Source organism: Macrotis lagotis, chromosome 5 (genome assembly GCF_037893015.1).
Source record: "Macrotis lagotis isolate mMagLag1 chromosome 5, bilby.v1.9.chrom.fasta, whole genome shotgun sequence".
In the NCBI taxonomy this organism is placed as follows: domain Eukaryota; kingdom Metazoa; phylum Chordata; class Mammalia; order Peramelemorphia; family Peramelidae; genus Macrotis; species Macrotis lagotis.
In genome coordinates, this window is record NC_133662.1 from 254,251,008 (window position 1) to 254,266,263 (window position 15,256).

The 15,256-nt window shown below is 55.1% G+C and overlaps 2 protein-coding genes across 3 annotated transcripts; both read left to right on the plus strand.

The window, feature by feature from the left end:
- Positions 1 to 276: 276 nt before the first annotated feature.
- Positions 277 to 14,786, plus strand: NSUN5 (NOP2/Sun RNA methyltransferase 5). Of its 2 annotated transcripts, XM_074189442.1 has the most exons (12): positions 277 to 1,078; positions 7,372 to 7,498; positions 9,411 to 9,488; positions 11,264 to 11,386; positions 11,690 to 11,849; positions 11,937 to 12,045; positions 12,272 to 12,410; positions 12,497 to 12,612; positions 12,844 to 13,022; positions 13,256 to 13,469; positions 13,565 to 13,705; positions 13,777 to 14,786. In XM_074189442.1, the coding sequence occupies exons 3-12, from the start codon at positions 9,429 to 9,431 to the stop codon at positions 13,871 to 13,873; spliced, it is 1,338 nt and encodes a 445-aa protein (XP_074045543.1). In that variant the 5' UTR covers positions 277 to 1,078; positions 7,372 to 7,498; positions 9,411 to 9,428; the 3' UTR covers positions 13,874 to 14,786. The 2 variants fall into 2 exon arrangements, with proteins under 2 accessions (XP_074045543.1, XP_074045542.1); XM_074189441.1 differs by lacking the exons at positions 277 to 1,078; positions 7,372 to 7,498; positions 9,411 to 9,488 and adding an exon at positions 10,996 to 11,178.
- Positions 4,442 to 7,348, plus strand: TRIM50 (tripartite motif containing 50). The gene is given in 3 exon segments (XM_074189443.1): positions 4,442 to 5,483; positions 5,485 to 5,547; positions 5,549 to 7,348. Coding segments are annotated over 3 exon segments (597 nt in total). The 5' UTR covers positions 4,442 to 5,273; the 3' UTR covers positions 5,873 to 7,348.
- Positions 14,787 to 15,256: the final 470 nt, after the last annotated feature.

Below are 15,256 nucleotides of genomic sequence, written 5' to 3' on the forward strand. Positions count from 1 at the left end.
AAGAGCGTCGTCGGTTTCTCCCGCCCCGCCCCCCCCCTCCCCCGCCCCAACAGCTGCGGCAATAAGTGGGCACCAGTCAGCCCGAGCATTGAGTAGCCGCCTGCTGTGTGCCGGGCGGGGGAGGCCCAGGGCCCGGCCTGCTCTGCCCGGGCGGGCGCAGTGGTGCCAGGCGGCCGTGGGGAGCAGCTGTGGCCTGGGCCCGGCATCAGCCCCCGTGGGCCCGGCATCCCGCCCCCGTGGGCCCGGGCCCCCGCCCCCGTGGGCCCGGCCCCCCGTGGGCCCGGCCCCCCGTGGGCCCGGCATCCAGCCCCCGTGGGCCCCAGTTTCCTCATAGAACGGGGATGACAGGAGACGGGCAGGAAGGGCCACAGGGGGGCCACCTTGGCTCTGGCCCACGCTGCCCGCACCCCGGACCATCCCCCGAGGCTGCTCGGGGCTTCACCCGCTCCTGGGCGGACTGTGCCCTCCTCACTTGCCCCGGGCACACCCCGGGCACTCCCCAGGCCTCCAGGGAGGGTCCCCAGACACAGGTGGCAGTGCTCCCACCCTGGCCAGCACGGGCTGCTGTGCCTGGGCTCTGTCCGGCCTCCCTCACCCCCCAAGACGAGGGCTGAGGAAGGTGCTGCTCTGGGGCCCCCTTGGGTCCCGTCCGAGCCCTGCCCAGGGCCCCAGCCCTCGCCTCACCTTGGTCCCCCACGTCTGAACTGCCTGGGACCAGGATGGGCTTCCATTTGACTCCTGGGGGCTTTCCCCCTTGATTGGGGTGGGCCGAGGGAGTTGCCAGGAAATGAGGAGACATACAATTGGGTGGGCAGAGGGTGGGCCGGCAATCTCTGGGGGTCCCAGCTCCCTCCAAGAGGAAGGGTCGGGGGGGGGGGGGTCCAGAGCTCAGTAGTGCCACCAGCCAGGGAATGACTTGAGCCAGTTCTCTTCTCTGCCCTCACGCTGTCCTGGAGGTCTTCACGTCCTGCTTTTGGGGAGCATGCTAGAGGTTGGATCCAAAGGCAGCCAGTTGTAGAAAAAAGAATGTTGAATTTGGAGACCCAAGACCCGGGTTCAAATTCCACCTCTGACAAAGGTAAGTGACTTCACTTTGCTTCTTCATCTCTAAAATGGGATAGTGATGTAGTGCGTTCCTTCAGAAGGACGCTTATGATGCAAAGAGGTAATGTAGGTGAAGTAGGACCCTCCCTGGACCCATGCAGGTTTGCACTTTAGCTTCCATCGATAGTCTTGGAAAGTCTCCTCAAACACTAAGAGGTTCAGTGGCTTGCCCAAAGTCATGGGACCAAGATGTCCCCAAGGATGATCTGGACCTCAGATCTTCCTGATTTTCAAGTTGGCTCTAGTGGGTGGCTCAGTGGCCAGAGCCCAGACCAGGAGGTAGGAAGTCTAAATTTAAATCCCACCTGAGATACTTACTACCCATGTTTGCCTCAGTTTCCTCAACAGCAAAATGGGGACCAGGTTCAAATGAGATATTTGTAAAGTGCTTGGCATAGTGTCTGATATACAGCAGGTGCTCTGTAAATGCTTACATTTCCTCCCCCCCCCCCCCTTAGGACAGCATGCTGCCTCACATAATAACCTCCCCCTCAAATGCTATTATCATTCATTTTATTATTAGGGATGACTGGCTCTTTGAAAGGCTTATCTCAGTGTGGAGGATGGAGACCAGAGGCATTGGGCCTTAAATTACTAAATTATTGTGTTTTTAAAACATCATCCTGGCTTGTTTCTGTGGTGAAGAGCTCCAGGAGTAGGGTTGGGCCCAATTCAATTTCATCAGCATCCAAAGGTGCTCCTCCTTCTGGGCCCTTTTCTTGGTGTTGATCTTGTGTTGATCTAGAATTATGGATCTAGAAGGGGCCTTCAAAGTCTTCTTCATAGGATCATACAGTTAGGAAGAACCATAAAGACCAACTTATTCAGCCCATTATTTTAATTTTTTTTTAGTTTTTGCAAGGCAATGGGGTTAAGTGACTTGCCCAAGGCCACACGACTAGGTCATTATTAAGTGTCTGAGACCAGATTTGAACCCAGGTACTCTTGACTTCCAGGCCGGTGCTCTATCCACTGTGCCACCTAGCTGCCCCCAACCCGTTATTTTATAAAGAAGAAACTGAACCCCATTGGGGGGAGTTTTGTTACTCGGGGGTTCTGCAAGCTCTATTTCATTATGGGAGAGGAAAAAACTAATGTGGTTTTAGGCTGATTTGAGAAAAGCCAAAAAGTTTCCAGGAATAAGGGGACAGGAGACCCCATCCTCCTCCTCATTGGTCAATTTGGTTTGGGAAGGACACCATTGAATTGGAAAATGTCCAGAAGAGACAAAACCAAGATGGTGAAGAACTTGAAACTTACCTTTTAAGGAACATTTTGAAAAACTGGGAATGTTTGGCCTGGGGAGAAGATCCAAGGAGGAAGGTGAGCTACTCTCAAGTATTTGATGGGCTGTCACGTATGTGGAGGAAGGAATAGGCTTGTGTGGCCCCAGAGGGACTGGGAAGAGAAGTGATTAATGGAAGTCTCAAGGAGGTTCTGGTTTGGAAAGAGGTCAGGAGAAACTTGTTGATAATTAGAACTATCCAAGACCAGAAGGCAGCAGATTCCCCATCTTTGAAGGCCTCCAGCAGGGACTAGACATTATAGACAGGACACTCTGGGGAGGATGGCTGCTAAAGTTCTGTTCAACTTGAAATCTGGTGTTCTGGGATACCCAATGTAGAGAGAGTGACAATACCAGGACCAGAACTCATGTCTCCCAGTCCAAGGCTTTTGTCATTGAAACTTGATTACATTCTAAATGGGCAGCTAGGTGAAGCAACAGTGTGGAGAGCGCCAGACCCAGAGTCAAGAAGACTCATGTTCATGGGTTCATATCTGGTCCCAGACACTTACTAGCTATGTGACCATGGACAAGTCACTTGAACTGCATTTGTTTCAATTTCCTCATCAGTCAAATGAGTTGGAGAAGGAAAAGGCAAACTACTCCAGTATCTGTCAAGAAAATCCCATGGAGAATTGGACACAACTGAAAAATGACTCAGCAGCACACTCTGAATGGACATCCTTCCAGTTAAACATCCCTTAACCCTTATGCAGGGAGGGAGCAGAGTCAGGACAAAGTTTAATATATTTGAACACTCTAGGTCAAGCTTGAAAAGCACTCTCCCCAGACCCCTATGTTGGGTATTGTTTCCCCAAAGCTTTGAGCCTCAACTGTGACTTATCAGTTTTATTGCCAAATATAGAAATACATGTCATCCGTAGCAGAAGATTCTGGCATTAAACATATTTAAATAAATAGGCAACAAAGTAGGTCGCTGGTGAATGGCTAAACAAAGTATGGTATATAAAGCTAAAAAAATTTAGTACTGTACAGTGAGAAAGGATGGATATATGAGGAATTCAGAGAAAAAGGAAAATTTCTTTGAACTGATGAAGAGAGAAATAGGCAGAAAGAGAAGAATTTGTGAAATCATCTCCAAGAGGGAGTTGAACTCCAAGTATTTGAAAATATAGTAACCCTCCCCAGGGACACATAATGAAATAGGACCCCTCTCTTCTCAGTGATGAAAGAGATGAATAGGGAAGGGTGGTTCTGAAAAGCCCGAACTGGTTGGGCAGGAGGTTTGACAGGGAGCTGCAGTATGGAGTCAGTGGGAGTCTCCAGGTCTCAGTTTCTTTGTCTATAAAATGGACACTCTAGGCTCCATTCATCTTTAAATAAAGTATGAGATAGTAAAATTGCATAATAATATAACACTATTTTTTTTAATTTGACGGTAATAGTCTGGTCTTTGTTCAAAGTCCATAATTGTGATAGATCCTCACACAGCAGTACTGTCAGGAACAGGGATGTTTCTTTGAAATAGAAGACAAAATAAACAATGAGGAATTATGGTGGGCAGTAGGAATTCCAACACCTAGGCCTGAAAAAGACCCCTTCCACATCTGCAGGCCTGGGGGGGGGGGCACTGGTCACTGCTCAGGCCTCTTCCAACCCCAGGACCCTGTGCTTACTGGCTGTAGGACTTGAGCTAGCCCTTCAGGAGATTGGTGTTTATTGTCCAGGGACCAGCCCAGCTAAGTCTGATCATGGGGCGATGTCAGTGTTTGGCCCCAGAACCTCTTGAAAGTTAAGCTGTAGAAGAGTTGCCCACTGAGCTAGAGAAGGAACTGTTTTTTTTTTTTTTTTTTAGGTTTTTGCAAGGCAAATGGGGTTAAGGGGCTTGTCCAAGGCCACACAGCTAGGTAATTATTAAGTGTCTGAGACTGGATTTGAACCCAGGTCCTCCTGACTCCAGGGCTGATGCTTTATCCACTGTGCCACCTAGCTGCCCCAAACCTTTTTTTTTTTTTAGGAAAGATTTTATTTAATTTGAGTTTTACAATTTTCCCCCCCATTCTTCCTTTCCTCCCCCCCACCCCCCACAGAAGGCATTCTGTTAGTGTTTACATTGGTTCTATGGTATACATTGATCTTAGTTGAATGTGATGACAGAGAAATTATATCCTTAAGAAAGAAAAATAAAGTATGAGATAGTAAAATTACATAATAAGATAACTTTTTTTCTAATTTGACGGTAATAGTCTTTGGTCTTTGTTCAAAGTCCATAATTCTTTCTCTGCATACAGATGGTATTCTCCATTGCAGATAGCTCAAAATTGTCCCTGATTGTTGCACTGAAGGAATGAGCAAGTCCTTTAGGGTTGGTCATCACCCCCATGTTGCTGTTGGGGTGGACAATGTTTTTCTGATTCTGCTCATCTTGTTCAGCATCAGTTCATGCAAATGTTTCCAGGCAAGAAGGAACCTTTTGATGAAATAGCAATAATCGTGGCCAACATTTCCATGGCTCCTTAAGGTTTGCAAAGCATTTTTTTACAAATATTATCTCAGTTAATTCTTCCAACAAACTGTTCATTAGCCCATTTTACAGATGAAGAAATTAAGACTGAAGAGACAAGAAAAATGAAATAAAAAAAAGTTGTAAAATGAAAAAATAGTGAAATAAATATCTTTAAAATGAGCTAAGTTAGGTTTTTGGCAGCAAACAAGATGCATGTAATTTGGCCCAGAATCATTGTAGAAAATGTCTGAGGAAGGATTTGAACTGAGATCTTGAATTCAAGTCCAAGACTCATTCTATTATCCACAGTATAAAGTATATTAAAATATAAAGTGTTAAAAGACTTATTGGGAAAGTCTGGGCGTGGACTATGACTGGAGTCACTTCTGAGCTCACTTTTCAGCCTGGAAAGCTCGGATGGCATGGCAGATAAGGACCCCTGATTTGGTAAACCAGCTTCCATGTCCCATTTGCCTGGAGGTCTTTAAGGTGGGGGAGCCCCTGATGCTGCAGTGTGGACAGTCTTACTGCAAAGATTGTCTGAACTCCTTAGTCCACCACCTGGGAAACAAGGTCTTCTGCCCTTTGTGCTGGCAAGATGTCTCTGCTGGCAGCAGCCGCCTGCCTCCTCAATGTTTCCCTGGCCCAAGTGATGGGAGCTCTGCACCTGCTGGGGGAGCAGGAAGCTGAGCGTCTGCACCCATCACCAAAATCCACTCAGCCTGTTCTGTGAGAGAGATGGAGAACTCATCTGCGACTTCTGTGGTCTTCTGGGCTCCCATCAGCAGCACCAGGTCACACCTGTCTCCACAGTGTACAGATGGATGAAGGTAGGAAGCTGCTCATCTCCTTATCCAGAAAAACCAGGGCCTGGCACCAGAGCAGTCATGGACTGGATTTTGAGGATTCAGGCTGAGGTGGGGGAGACTGCAGGGGGCAGCAGGTGCTCCCACCTATGGCTTAGAGAGTCAACAGAGGAGAGCTCAGGTGACAACCCAGTGGGTGCTTGGAGATGATGGGGAGCAGGGAAGTGATTCCTTCACAATGAGGATGAACATTGATGTGAGAAAGTTAGAATAAGTAGTTGTAGAAGGCAGAGAAAGCTAAGAGAGGAGGGATCATCTGTGGACAGTTAACAATGGACATTCAGGGAGATGTCAACCCTAGATGAAGCTAGTCCTCCAGCCTTTGTGATGATGAGCAGACTCCAGCCTGAAATGCTTGACCTTGATCTTACTTATGGCCTTCCTTGGGCTGGGATCTGGGAAATTCCTGTTAATGTGCATTTCCTAAGCTAAGGATTCACCTTTTTTTGCAAAGATGGGCATTATCTAAATATAGTTCCTTGGGGTTTGGTCAAGGGGACACTGGGGCAGAAATCAAAAATAGCAACTAGCTTCCCCCCTAGACAAACAGAAAGGGGTCACTAAGTCTCTCTGACCTCCTGGACTTCGTCCAGACTTTAAAGGATCCAGTATCTAGTTGAACATTTGCTCAAGGGTCTGCTCTACTGGGGTATCTTGCATTTTTGAGTGAGACCAAAGCAGATGGAAGAGAGGGAAGCCAGAGAGGACACCCATGAAGTGGCGAGGGGGTATCTCTGGCCTCCCATCACTAATGAAGCCATTTGTGGGTCTGTGGAAGGAAGCTGAAGAGGCAAAACAACTTCAAAGGGGGATGCATGGAAAAGTGACTGAGAGACCTGATGTGTCATGGATAGTTTGGGGAAGAGAAAGGTCTTTGTGAAGGGAAGAAGTGCATCTCCAGCCTGTGTGTGTGTGGGGGGAGGGGCTGGGGAGTTCTGTGATCACCTACATCTTCTCTAAGCAATCCTAGGCATATGGGGAGCTGGGGTGAGGAAGCCTCGTGCACCCCAAAGGCTCATTTTTGAACTCCCAGTTATCACCATGTGGTGAGGGAAAGTTCTGGGGCCTTGGAAAGGGCAGATAGATAGGAAGCCCCTCTCCTTCCAGCTAATCATCAGGCCTTCTGCCAGGACAGATAGTGTGGCCAGAGCTCGTCCTGGAAGACTGGCCCACTCAGTATTGTTTTCCATTTCCCATCTCCCATCTCCATGTTCTTGCTCAGAATGCTCAGCCTCCTGTCTTCTAAGTCCCTAGTTTCCTACTCTGGCTTAGCAGCCGCCCCCTGGGAAGCCCTTCCTGACCCCCTGGATGCTGCTGCATTCTCTTTCCTCAGCTGAGCTCCCTTCCAGATCTCCATTTCAGTGATTCTATGAATCCTGCCTGAAATGGTTTCATTCTTTGTCCCGGTATCACCAATGGCCAACAGGACACCCGGCACAGGAAAAGGCCCTGACTTGAGTTGACTGAGCAAGTTACTTTCACCTCTTTGGCCTCAGTTTCCCCACCTGTAGGACGAGTGGGGTGGATGGCCTCTGAAGCTCCTTCTGTCTCTGACCCTAAGTAAATGTAGGAAACATACAAAGTAACGCTAAAGTTCTGGGGAGGCTCGGGACGCACTAACAACCAGAGGGGTCGGCTTCCTCCCCTAGGAAGAGCTCTCGGGCCTCATCTCGACTGAAACAGAAGTCAGAAAAGCTGGAGGAACAGATCACCAGACTAGGGAACCACAGGACCCGGACTGCTGTGTGCAAGCACCCGACCCTCCCATCCTCGCAGGTCTGGGGGGGGGGCTGCATATTCCCTTGGAGGACTGGATTCCAGGCCATCTCAGACTGGTCATCCCCATGTGACCTTGGAAAACCACTTCCTTGCCAGAGGCCTTATTTTCCTTTTCTGTAAACTGGGAGGGACTAGCACTTTTTAGGCTTTCCTCAGCCTCATTTTACAGATGGAGAAGTTTGAGGCCAAGGGAGGTTTTGAACCAACCCTCTAACCCTGCCTCCCTCTGAGGTCTCTCTCCCTCTCTGCTCGGGGGTCCCACTGACTTTAGGTGGTAGCCTTGGGGCTGTACACTCACTCTGAGATAAAGGTGAAGGTCCTCCTCCAGGAAGGGTTTGGAAGAAGCTAGGAATGACTGGCTTGTGCCACCTCCTGGCCAGTCTGGTGATGACTCCATCTGGTGCCTGAGCTGCACTGGTATGGGCGAAGCCCTGAGAAGACCTCCTCAGGTTCTCCTGTGGCTGAGGAAGAGATTGGTCCAGAGCAGGGAAGGCAGTTGTGAAGAGGAAGGGATGCCGGGCACTGGATCTCGAGTTCCTCAGGGCAGCCAGAGTCATGATGCCTGAAATATAGTAGGGGTTTAATAAATGCCTCTACATCACCTCTTGCATCATCTCCCTGACCTAGAGGGTGACATCTCACAGTTTATGTGCCTGTGTGCCAAAGGAAGCAACATGGCTCAGAGGAAAGAGCAATAGAGTTGGGAGATCCTGGGTTCAAATTTTCTCTCCACTCCTCAAATCCTTTAATCCTTGGGGCTCAGTGTCCTCTTATAGAAAACAAGGGGGTTGGCCTGGAGTTGTCTAAACTCCCAGATTGAGTCCAAGACCCTACGAGCCCAAGGGGAAGTCACTTCTCTGGGGTCCCCATTTCTCCCTCTGTAAAGGAGGGGAACTAGACCAGTGTTCCCTGAAGGCCCTTCCAGCCAGGTCCATCTGGGGACTTCTTCAGACTCCTGACCCTGCTCTCTCTGAACCCAAACCAAAGCTGGGCTGGTCAAAGGTAGTTTTATTCCCTCCCTTAGAATGAGTCAGGTGTCTTTGGCCAGGTGATCCAGAGGGAGTGCCAGGTGTTCCACTGCCCAGTGGATGAGGAGGCAGCTTCTGTCTAGAGGGCCTCTGGGGGCCTCCATGTACACCCAGCAGGTCCAGGGCATCTGCAAGTGCCTGAACCAGGCCCATTGAGTCTTGGAGAAGCTGAGGGAGGAGAGTTAGCTGGGTTTCATCAGGTGAGCTGGAAAGGATCCTCAGAAATCTGTCAGTCGATCCATTAACCTGCATTAGGCTTAGGAAGGGCCAAGCTGAGAATATGAAGACAAAAGTAAACCGGTCTTGCCCTTGGAGTGTAAACAGAACTCTTTGGGAATGACGAGGAGGATGGACCAGCATGAAAGGGCAACCCTAGGGGGCAGGGATTGACTTTGCCAGCTTGGTGTATGTTCAATGCCTGCTGGGTTCTAGCTGCTTAATAGATCTAAGTGAGCATCGGGCTTCCATTGGACCCAAGGGGGACCTCTGGATGGATGGCATCCAGTCGCCCTGCCCCCCAGCACTCTTTCCTTTGCCCGTGCAGCAAACCAGCTCCCTGCTTTTTTTTTTTTTTTTTAACAGAAATACCTCCAGAGAGAGGGGAGAGAAAACCAGACCTGGATCTGGAAGAACATGAGGGAAATGGTGGGAGGCCTGGCATCCAGCTAGAGCCAGCTTCCCAAAGAGAAGTATTACTCCCTGTCAGTCTCTGGGAATGTAAACATATGTGTACACAGATGCATAAAACAGGACCTTCTCTTTCAATAGAGAGGCTGATAAAGCATTTAGGAGGGCTTTTTAGGGCTTTTCCTAGGCTTTCCTTAGGGCTTTCCTAGGCCCAGGCAGGGCATGCAAATACATGAGGGTGCATCCTAATGCAGGGGCAGAACCCCGGTGTGATGTGGGAACAGCCTGGAAGTACCTTGGAAAAGAAGGCAAAAGCTGGGGTGACATCCAAGGTAATGGAAAGGAAATTATGGTTAACATATGTGTTCATAAGTATACCTAAGTGCGCAGACATGCAAATGTTTAAGTATATACACACGTCTTTCCCTCAGGTGACCTTTGCATGAATCTCCATCCCTGGGGCTGTGAATTGAGCCAGAACTGGGGCTCTGGGAAGAATCCTATGGATGGAGGACTGGGGGGAGAAGTTATGCCCAGAGATTGAACTAGGGCAGATTGGTGGGGGCTTTGATCCAGCATGCTCACATTTAGGGGGTGCTTTTCTTCCTCACCGTGGCTCCTCTGGCTCCCTTTCTTCCATCGACAGGCTTTCAGAATCAGAGAAGCCTCCTGGGGTCCCGGGGGGCATTATCGCAGGAGTCAGAGGACATGGCTTCAGAGCCCACTTCTGATCTTTACCTGCCTGTGTGACCTCCTTGGCCCCGGTCTCTTTAGCTGTTAGATGAGGGGGTTGGTCCGCTCTCTCTCCAGGATCTTGGGATCCTCCAACGTGGACCCTGCCTCACTCAGCCCCTCTCCTTCTTGACCTCTGTGCCCAAATCCACAACCTTGTCTCTGGCTTGGGTTAGGGCCCCTCTGGGGTCTCCCGTTACCCACGTTCTTCCCAGCACAAAGCCCCAGCAGACTGGTCCTGGGGGGACCTTCTCATCATCTTCCTTCAAGCCCAGCTTCCTCAAAATGGTGTGCCAGTGGCATTTGTGCAAGTGCTGCCGGGCGAGGTGCTACCCTGCTGGGTGCCAACTTGCCCAGGCAGAGATGCCAGGTGCCGGGCATCATCATGGGCACCCAGGGATACAAAACTTAATGAAAAGACAGCAGGCATCTATGCAGACAGGTCTGGTGCGGAAGCCTGCAGGGATCCCCCGAGGCCTGTGAGGAGAGGGTGCATCTCAGGCATGGGACGGGCGGGCAGAGCAGTGTTATGGGGGAACGGACACCTGGAGGGAGGTGCCAGGGAGGTGATGTCACGACACGGGCTGTGCCAGGCCGCCAGCCTGGCTTTCTCCTCAGTCACCCTGGTGTGGGTCAGGATGACTGGGCACGCTGGGTGCGAGGGCATGGGGTGGGTGTCTCGTCCAAGGTCACACGGGTGGCACGGGCAGGGGGCATGGGCCTGAGGCTGGATTTGGACTCCGGGCGTCCCGAGACGGTCGGGAGGAGCCGTGACCCTGGGCGGGTCACTTAACCCCGACCGCTCCGCCGATCCTTTGTGGGGCATTTCCTGTGCCAACTGTGCCAGGCAGCCCCGAGGCCCCTGCCCGGGGCTGGCCGGTTAGGAAAGGGGAGGAGGCGAGCTGGGCCTGGGCCTGGGCCGGGCTCGGCAGCACACGAGGGGGCGCCCCAGCGCCTCCGGCCCCACAGGCGTCCGCCTGCGCCCGGGAGGCGGAGCCCGGCTTTGCGTTCGGGTCTCCCGCGCCGGTCGCTCTCCGCGCCTGCGCTCCGGGTGCCCCGCTTCTGAGCCTGCGCGCCAAGGTGGGGCGGAAGTGAAGCGGGCGGGGGCGGAGCCACGGCCCGGACGTGTGGCGCGCCTGCGCCGTGGCGGAGGCAGCCACGTGGGGCGCCGGTCAGGCCACCACCCGGAACCGGCCCATGGCGCTGTACGGGGCCGCGGCCGCCGTGCTGTCGGGGCTGGAGGCCCGCCGGGGCTCCCTCAAGACCCTGGTGTACGGCAGCCGCTTCCAGGTACCGCCGCGGGGAAGCCGGGCCGGAGGGGCGGGGGAGGCCGGGGCCGGGCCGCGGGCCTGACGGGCTGCCCTCCCGCGCGCAGAACGTGCGGCAGCTGTACGCGCTGGTGTGCGAGACGCAGCGCTACTCGGAGGTGCTGGAGGCGGTGATCGGCAGCGCGGGGCTGCTGGAGGCCGAGAGGAAGCTGCCGCCGCCGCTGGCCAAGGTGAGCCCGGGCGGGGCGGGGCTCCGGGAGGGGGGCGGGGCTCCTGGGAGGGCGGGGCCTGAGGCTGGCCACGCCCCCGGCCAGGCCGAGGATCCTGGGGGCGGGGCCTGAGGCTGGTCACGCCCCCGGCCAGGCCCAGGATCCTGGGGGCGGGGCCTGAGGCTGGTCACGCCCCCGGCCAGGCCGAGGCCCGGGGGGGGGAATGGGGGCGGGGTCTGCGCTGGTCACGCCCCCGGCCAGGCCGAGGCTCCAGGATGGGGGCGGGGCCCGCGCCGGCCCCGCCCCTGAGCCCGGCCCCCGCAGGTGCTGGTGTACGAGCTGCTGCTGGGCCGCGGGCTGCGCGGGGGCCGCTGGAAGCCGGTGCTGGCGCGGCACCAGGCCCGGCTGCGGGCAGAGTTGGCGCGGCTCAAGGTGCGGCGCCGCGTCAGCAGGAACGAGGACCTGCTGGGGCCGCGGCCCGGGGGTGAGTGGGGGCGCCCCGGGGGTGGGGGCCGCGGGGGGCGGGGCGGCGGGACCCCCAGCAGGACCCCAGCCTCGGCTCGCCCCGCAGCGGCCCCGCTCCCGCGCTTCGTGCGCGTCAACACGCTCAGGAGCCGCCTGGAGGACGCCGTGGACTACCTGAAGCGCGAGGGCTACGGCTACCAGGGCCGCGCCTCGGGGTGAGCGTGGCGCGGGGGCCGGGCTGGGCCGGGGGGCCGGGTCCCGGGTCCCGGGGGGCCGGGTTGGGCCGGGTCCCGGGGGGCCGGGCTGGGCCGGGTCCCGGGGGGCCGGGCTGGGCCGGGTCCCGGGGGGCCGGGCTGGGCCGGGTCCCGGGGGGCCGGGCTGGGCCGGGTCCCGGGGGGCCGGGCTGGGCCGGGCCGGGCCTCCACCGCCGCCTCCCCCCAGGCTGGAGGAGCTCCGCGCGCTGCGGGGGAAGCGCTTCTGCCTGGACCCGCTGCTCCCGGAGCTGCTGGTGTTCCCGCCGGGCACCGACCTGCACCAGCACCCGCTGCACCGCGCGGGCCACCTCATCCTGCAGGACAAGGTCCGGGGCGGGGGGCGGGTGCGGGGTCCCGGGTGCGGGTGCGGGGTCCCCGTCCCGGCGGCCGCACTCAGCCTGCCCGCCCCCAGGTGAGCTGCCTCCCCGCCATGCTGCTGGCCCCGCCGCCCGGTGCCCATGTCATCGACGCCTGCGCCGCCCCCGGGAACAAGACGAGCCAGCTGGCGGCCCTGCTGGGGAACCGCGGGTGAGGCCCGGGGGTGCAGAGAGGGGGTGCCCCGGGGGCCGAGGAGGGCCTTCTGGTCCAGACCGGGCCTGGGACTTGGCCTGGCCCCGGCGCCTGCCCGCGGGCTCTGCTCCCGCTGCCCTTCCCGGGCCTTGCCAGACTGCAGCCTGTGGGCACAAACTCCTGTGTTCTGGTCCTGCCCCCAACAACTGGGCCGGGGCTCACAGACCTGACTCCCCACGTTCTCTCTAGGAAAATCTTTGCTTTTGACTTGGATGCGGGAAGGCTAGCCACCATGGCCACGCTGCTGACCAGGGCTGGAGTCTCCTGCTGCGAGCTAGCCAACGAGGACTTTCTGTCCGTCTCTCCCTCTGACCCCCGTTACCGCCAGGTCCAGTACATCTTGCTGGACCCTTCCTGCAGTGGCTCCGGTGAGATGGGGAGACCCTTGGGGGGCCGGGAGAGTCTGTGGGTCTCGACTTAGGGCCTCCTCACAGGGGCTGTCCCGGGCCCTCCCCACGTGTACAGGGGAGGGGGTTGGCGATCCCAGTAACCTTGGATGCCACCTTCTGCCATAACAACAACTGTTTCTTCTGGTTCGAAGAGCGCTGTGGGCCAGGGTGGCTTGGGCGTCGGCGTTCATCGTGGTGTCCTGTTCTCGCAGGCATGGCGTCCAGGTCACTCGAGGAACCTGGTGAGAGCGGCCCTGACCCGGAGCGTCTGCGGGCCCTGGCCGGCTTCCAGCGCCGCGCCCTGGCCCACGCGCTCTCCTTCCCAGCACTGCGGCGCTTAGTCTACTCCACCTGTTCCATCTGCCAGGAGGAGAATGAGGACGTGGTCCGTGACGTCCTGCAGCAGCAGGAGCGGGGCGCCTTCAGGTAGTGGCCGCGATCTGCTGCCCGTCAGGCCCGTCCTTTAGGGAGGGACTGAGGCAGGTGGGCCACAGTCTCTCAACTTATGCCCCTTCTCCCAGGCTCGCCCATGCATTACCTCTTTGGCCAGAGAGAGGTCTTGGCACCTTCCCAGGGGCGGAGCGCTGTATCCGGGCATCTCCGGAAGCCACTCTCACAGGGGGCTTCTTTGTTGCTGTACTGGAACGAGGAGATGAGACAAGGTAAGTGCTTGGGGCTCCTGTGGGTGAGGGGCTAGGGCGCTCTAGGAAGGTCTGACTACTTCTCCCTTTAGCTCAGACCCAGAACCACAGGCACAGGCTGGAGAACCCCTGCCCAATGTGCCTCCCAAGAAGAAGAAACGACGACGGCAGAAACCATCAACTCCGTGAATGGGGCCTGTACTCCCCCCCCCTTCCCTTCTGAGCCAGCTCAAGGGGTACTTCTCATTGCTCCTCATCCTAAGGCAAAGAGATGGAGCAATCCTTACTCCTGTGTAAATAATTCAAATCTGCCCCTACCCTCATGGCAAAAAAAAAAGACAGGTTGGGTCCACTGGAGATCACAGTTTTGTTTATTTTTAAAATCAATGACATTATAAGAAGCAAGGGAAAAAAAATTGCACATTCACACTAAATTCCCCCCAGACTCCACAGGAACAGTGTCTTGCGGGAGGTTTTGTCACCTGTTCCTGTCTGATCTTATGGGGCCAAGGCCCAGAGCTGGGTGGGCACAGGCAGATCTCCAGGCCATTTTGGTAACTACCAGGCTTCTGGCTCCACCACCATTTCAGCTTCCCCCCAAAGCCCCTGCCAGCCTTTCATGCTGGGTCCTCCCAGGACTGAACAGCAGTGGAGACAGCTTTAAGATAGAGCCGGAGACTCTCCAACGGCCCCACTTCTGCCACCTCCAAAACCGCAGCCCCTGGAGCCGCTGTCACAAGGGGTGGGGGAACCTTGCCCCTAGCCACATTCACATACATCACATTATTATCAAAGAATTAAGTACATTTGACAAAACGATTCCCTGGGTGAAGAGGGAGACAGAGGGAGCCCTTACTCCCCCAGGCTTCCTCCTCACCCAGATCTAACTGCTCAGCTAATTTCTGGACAACAGTTTGTACTTTCTCACAGCCTCAATGAACCAAGCTTGAAGGAATTCAAAAGGCAATTTAGCTTAAATATAAAAATAAATTTATTTTGTTAAAAAAATGTTTAAATATTTCTTTTTTTTCTTTTTCTTAAATTTAGACTTAGGCAAATCACCCACACACATTCACACTTCTCGCAAAAGTGATGGCATAGCAGCAAGGCTCCTGGGCTAGGGAAAGGGGGCACAGCCCTGATCTGCAAGCCAGGCTGGAGCCTGACTTCTGTGGAAGAGGGCTGTCCTCCTCAGTCCAAAGGGACTTGATGGAATGAAATGAGGCTCCCTCAAGCCTGGGGCCCAAGAGATACCCGATGACCCCCCCCCCCCCGACTAAGCCTAGATGGGCAGCACGCAAGCTTGTAGTCAAAGACCACTATGTCTTGTAATGGCGGGATCCCCTGCCCTACTGTGAGATCTCAAAGAGGTATGGGTACATGCATGCATGTGTGTGTGTAGGGGAGCCCCGAGCAAAGGCAGGGGTCTTCTCCTCTGCTTACATTCACAGCACCCTGGCCCACGGGCCTTACTCCTTCCTGGGCTGCCATCCCTTCAAGTGAAAACACTGATGAGAATTCAGGAGTCACTCAGCACGTGGAGCATCTCAGGGTCACATTCCACATCCAATT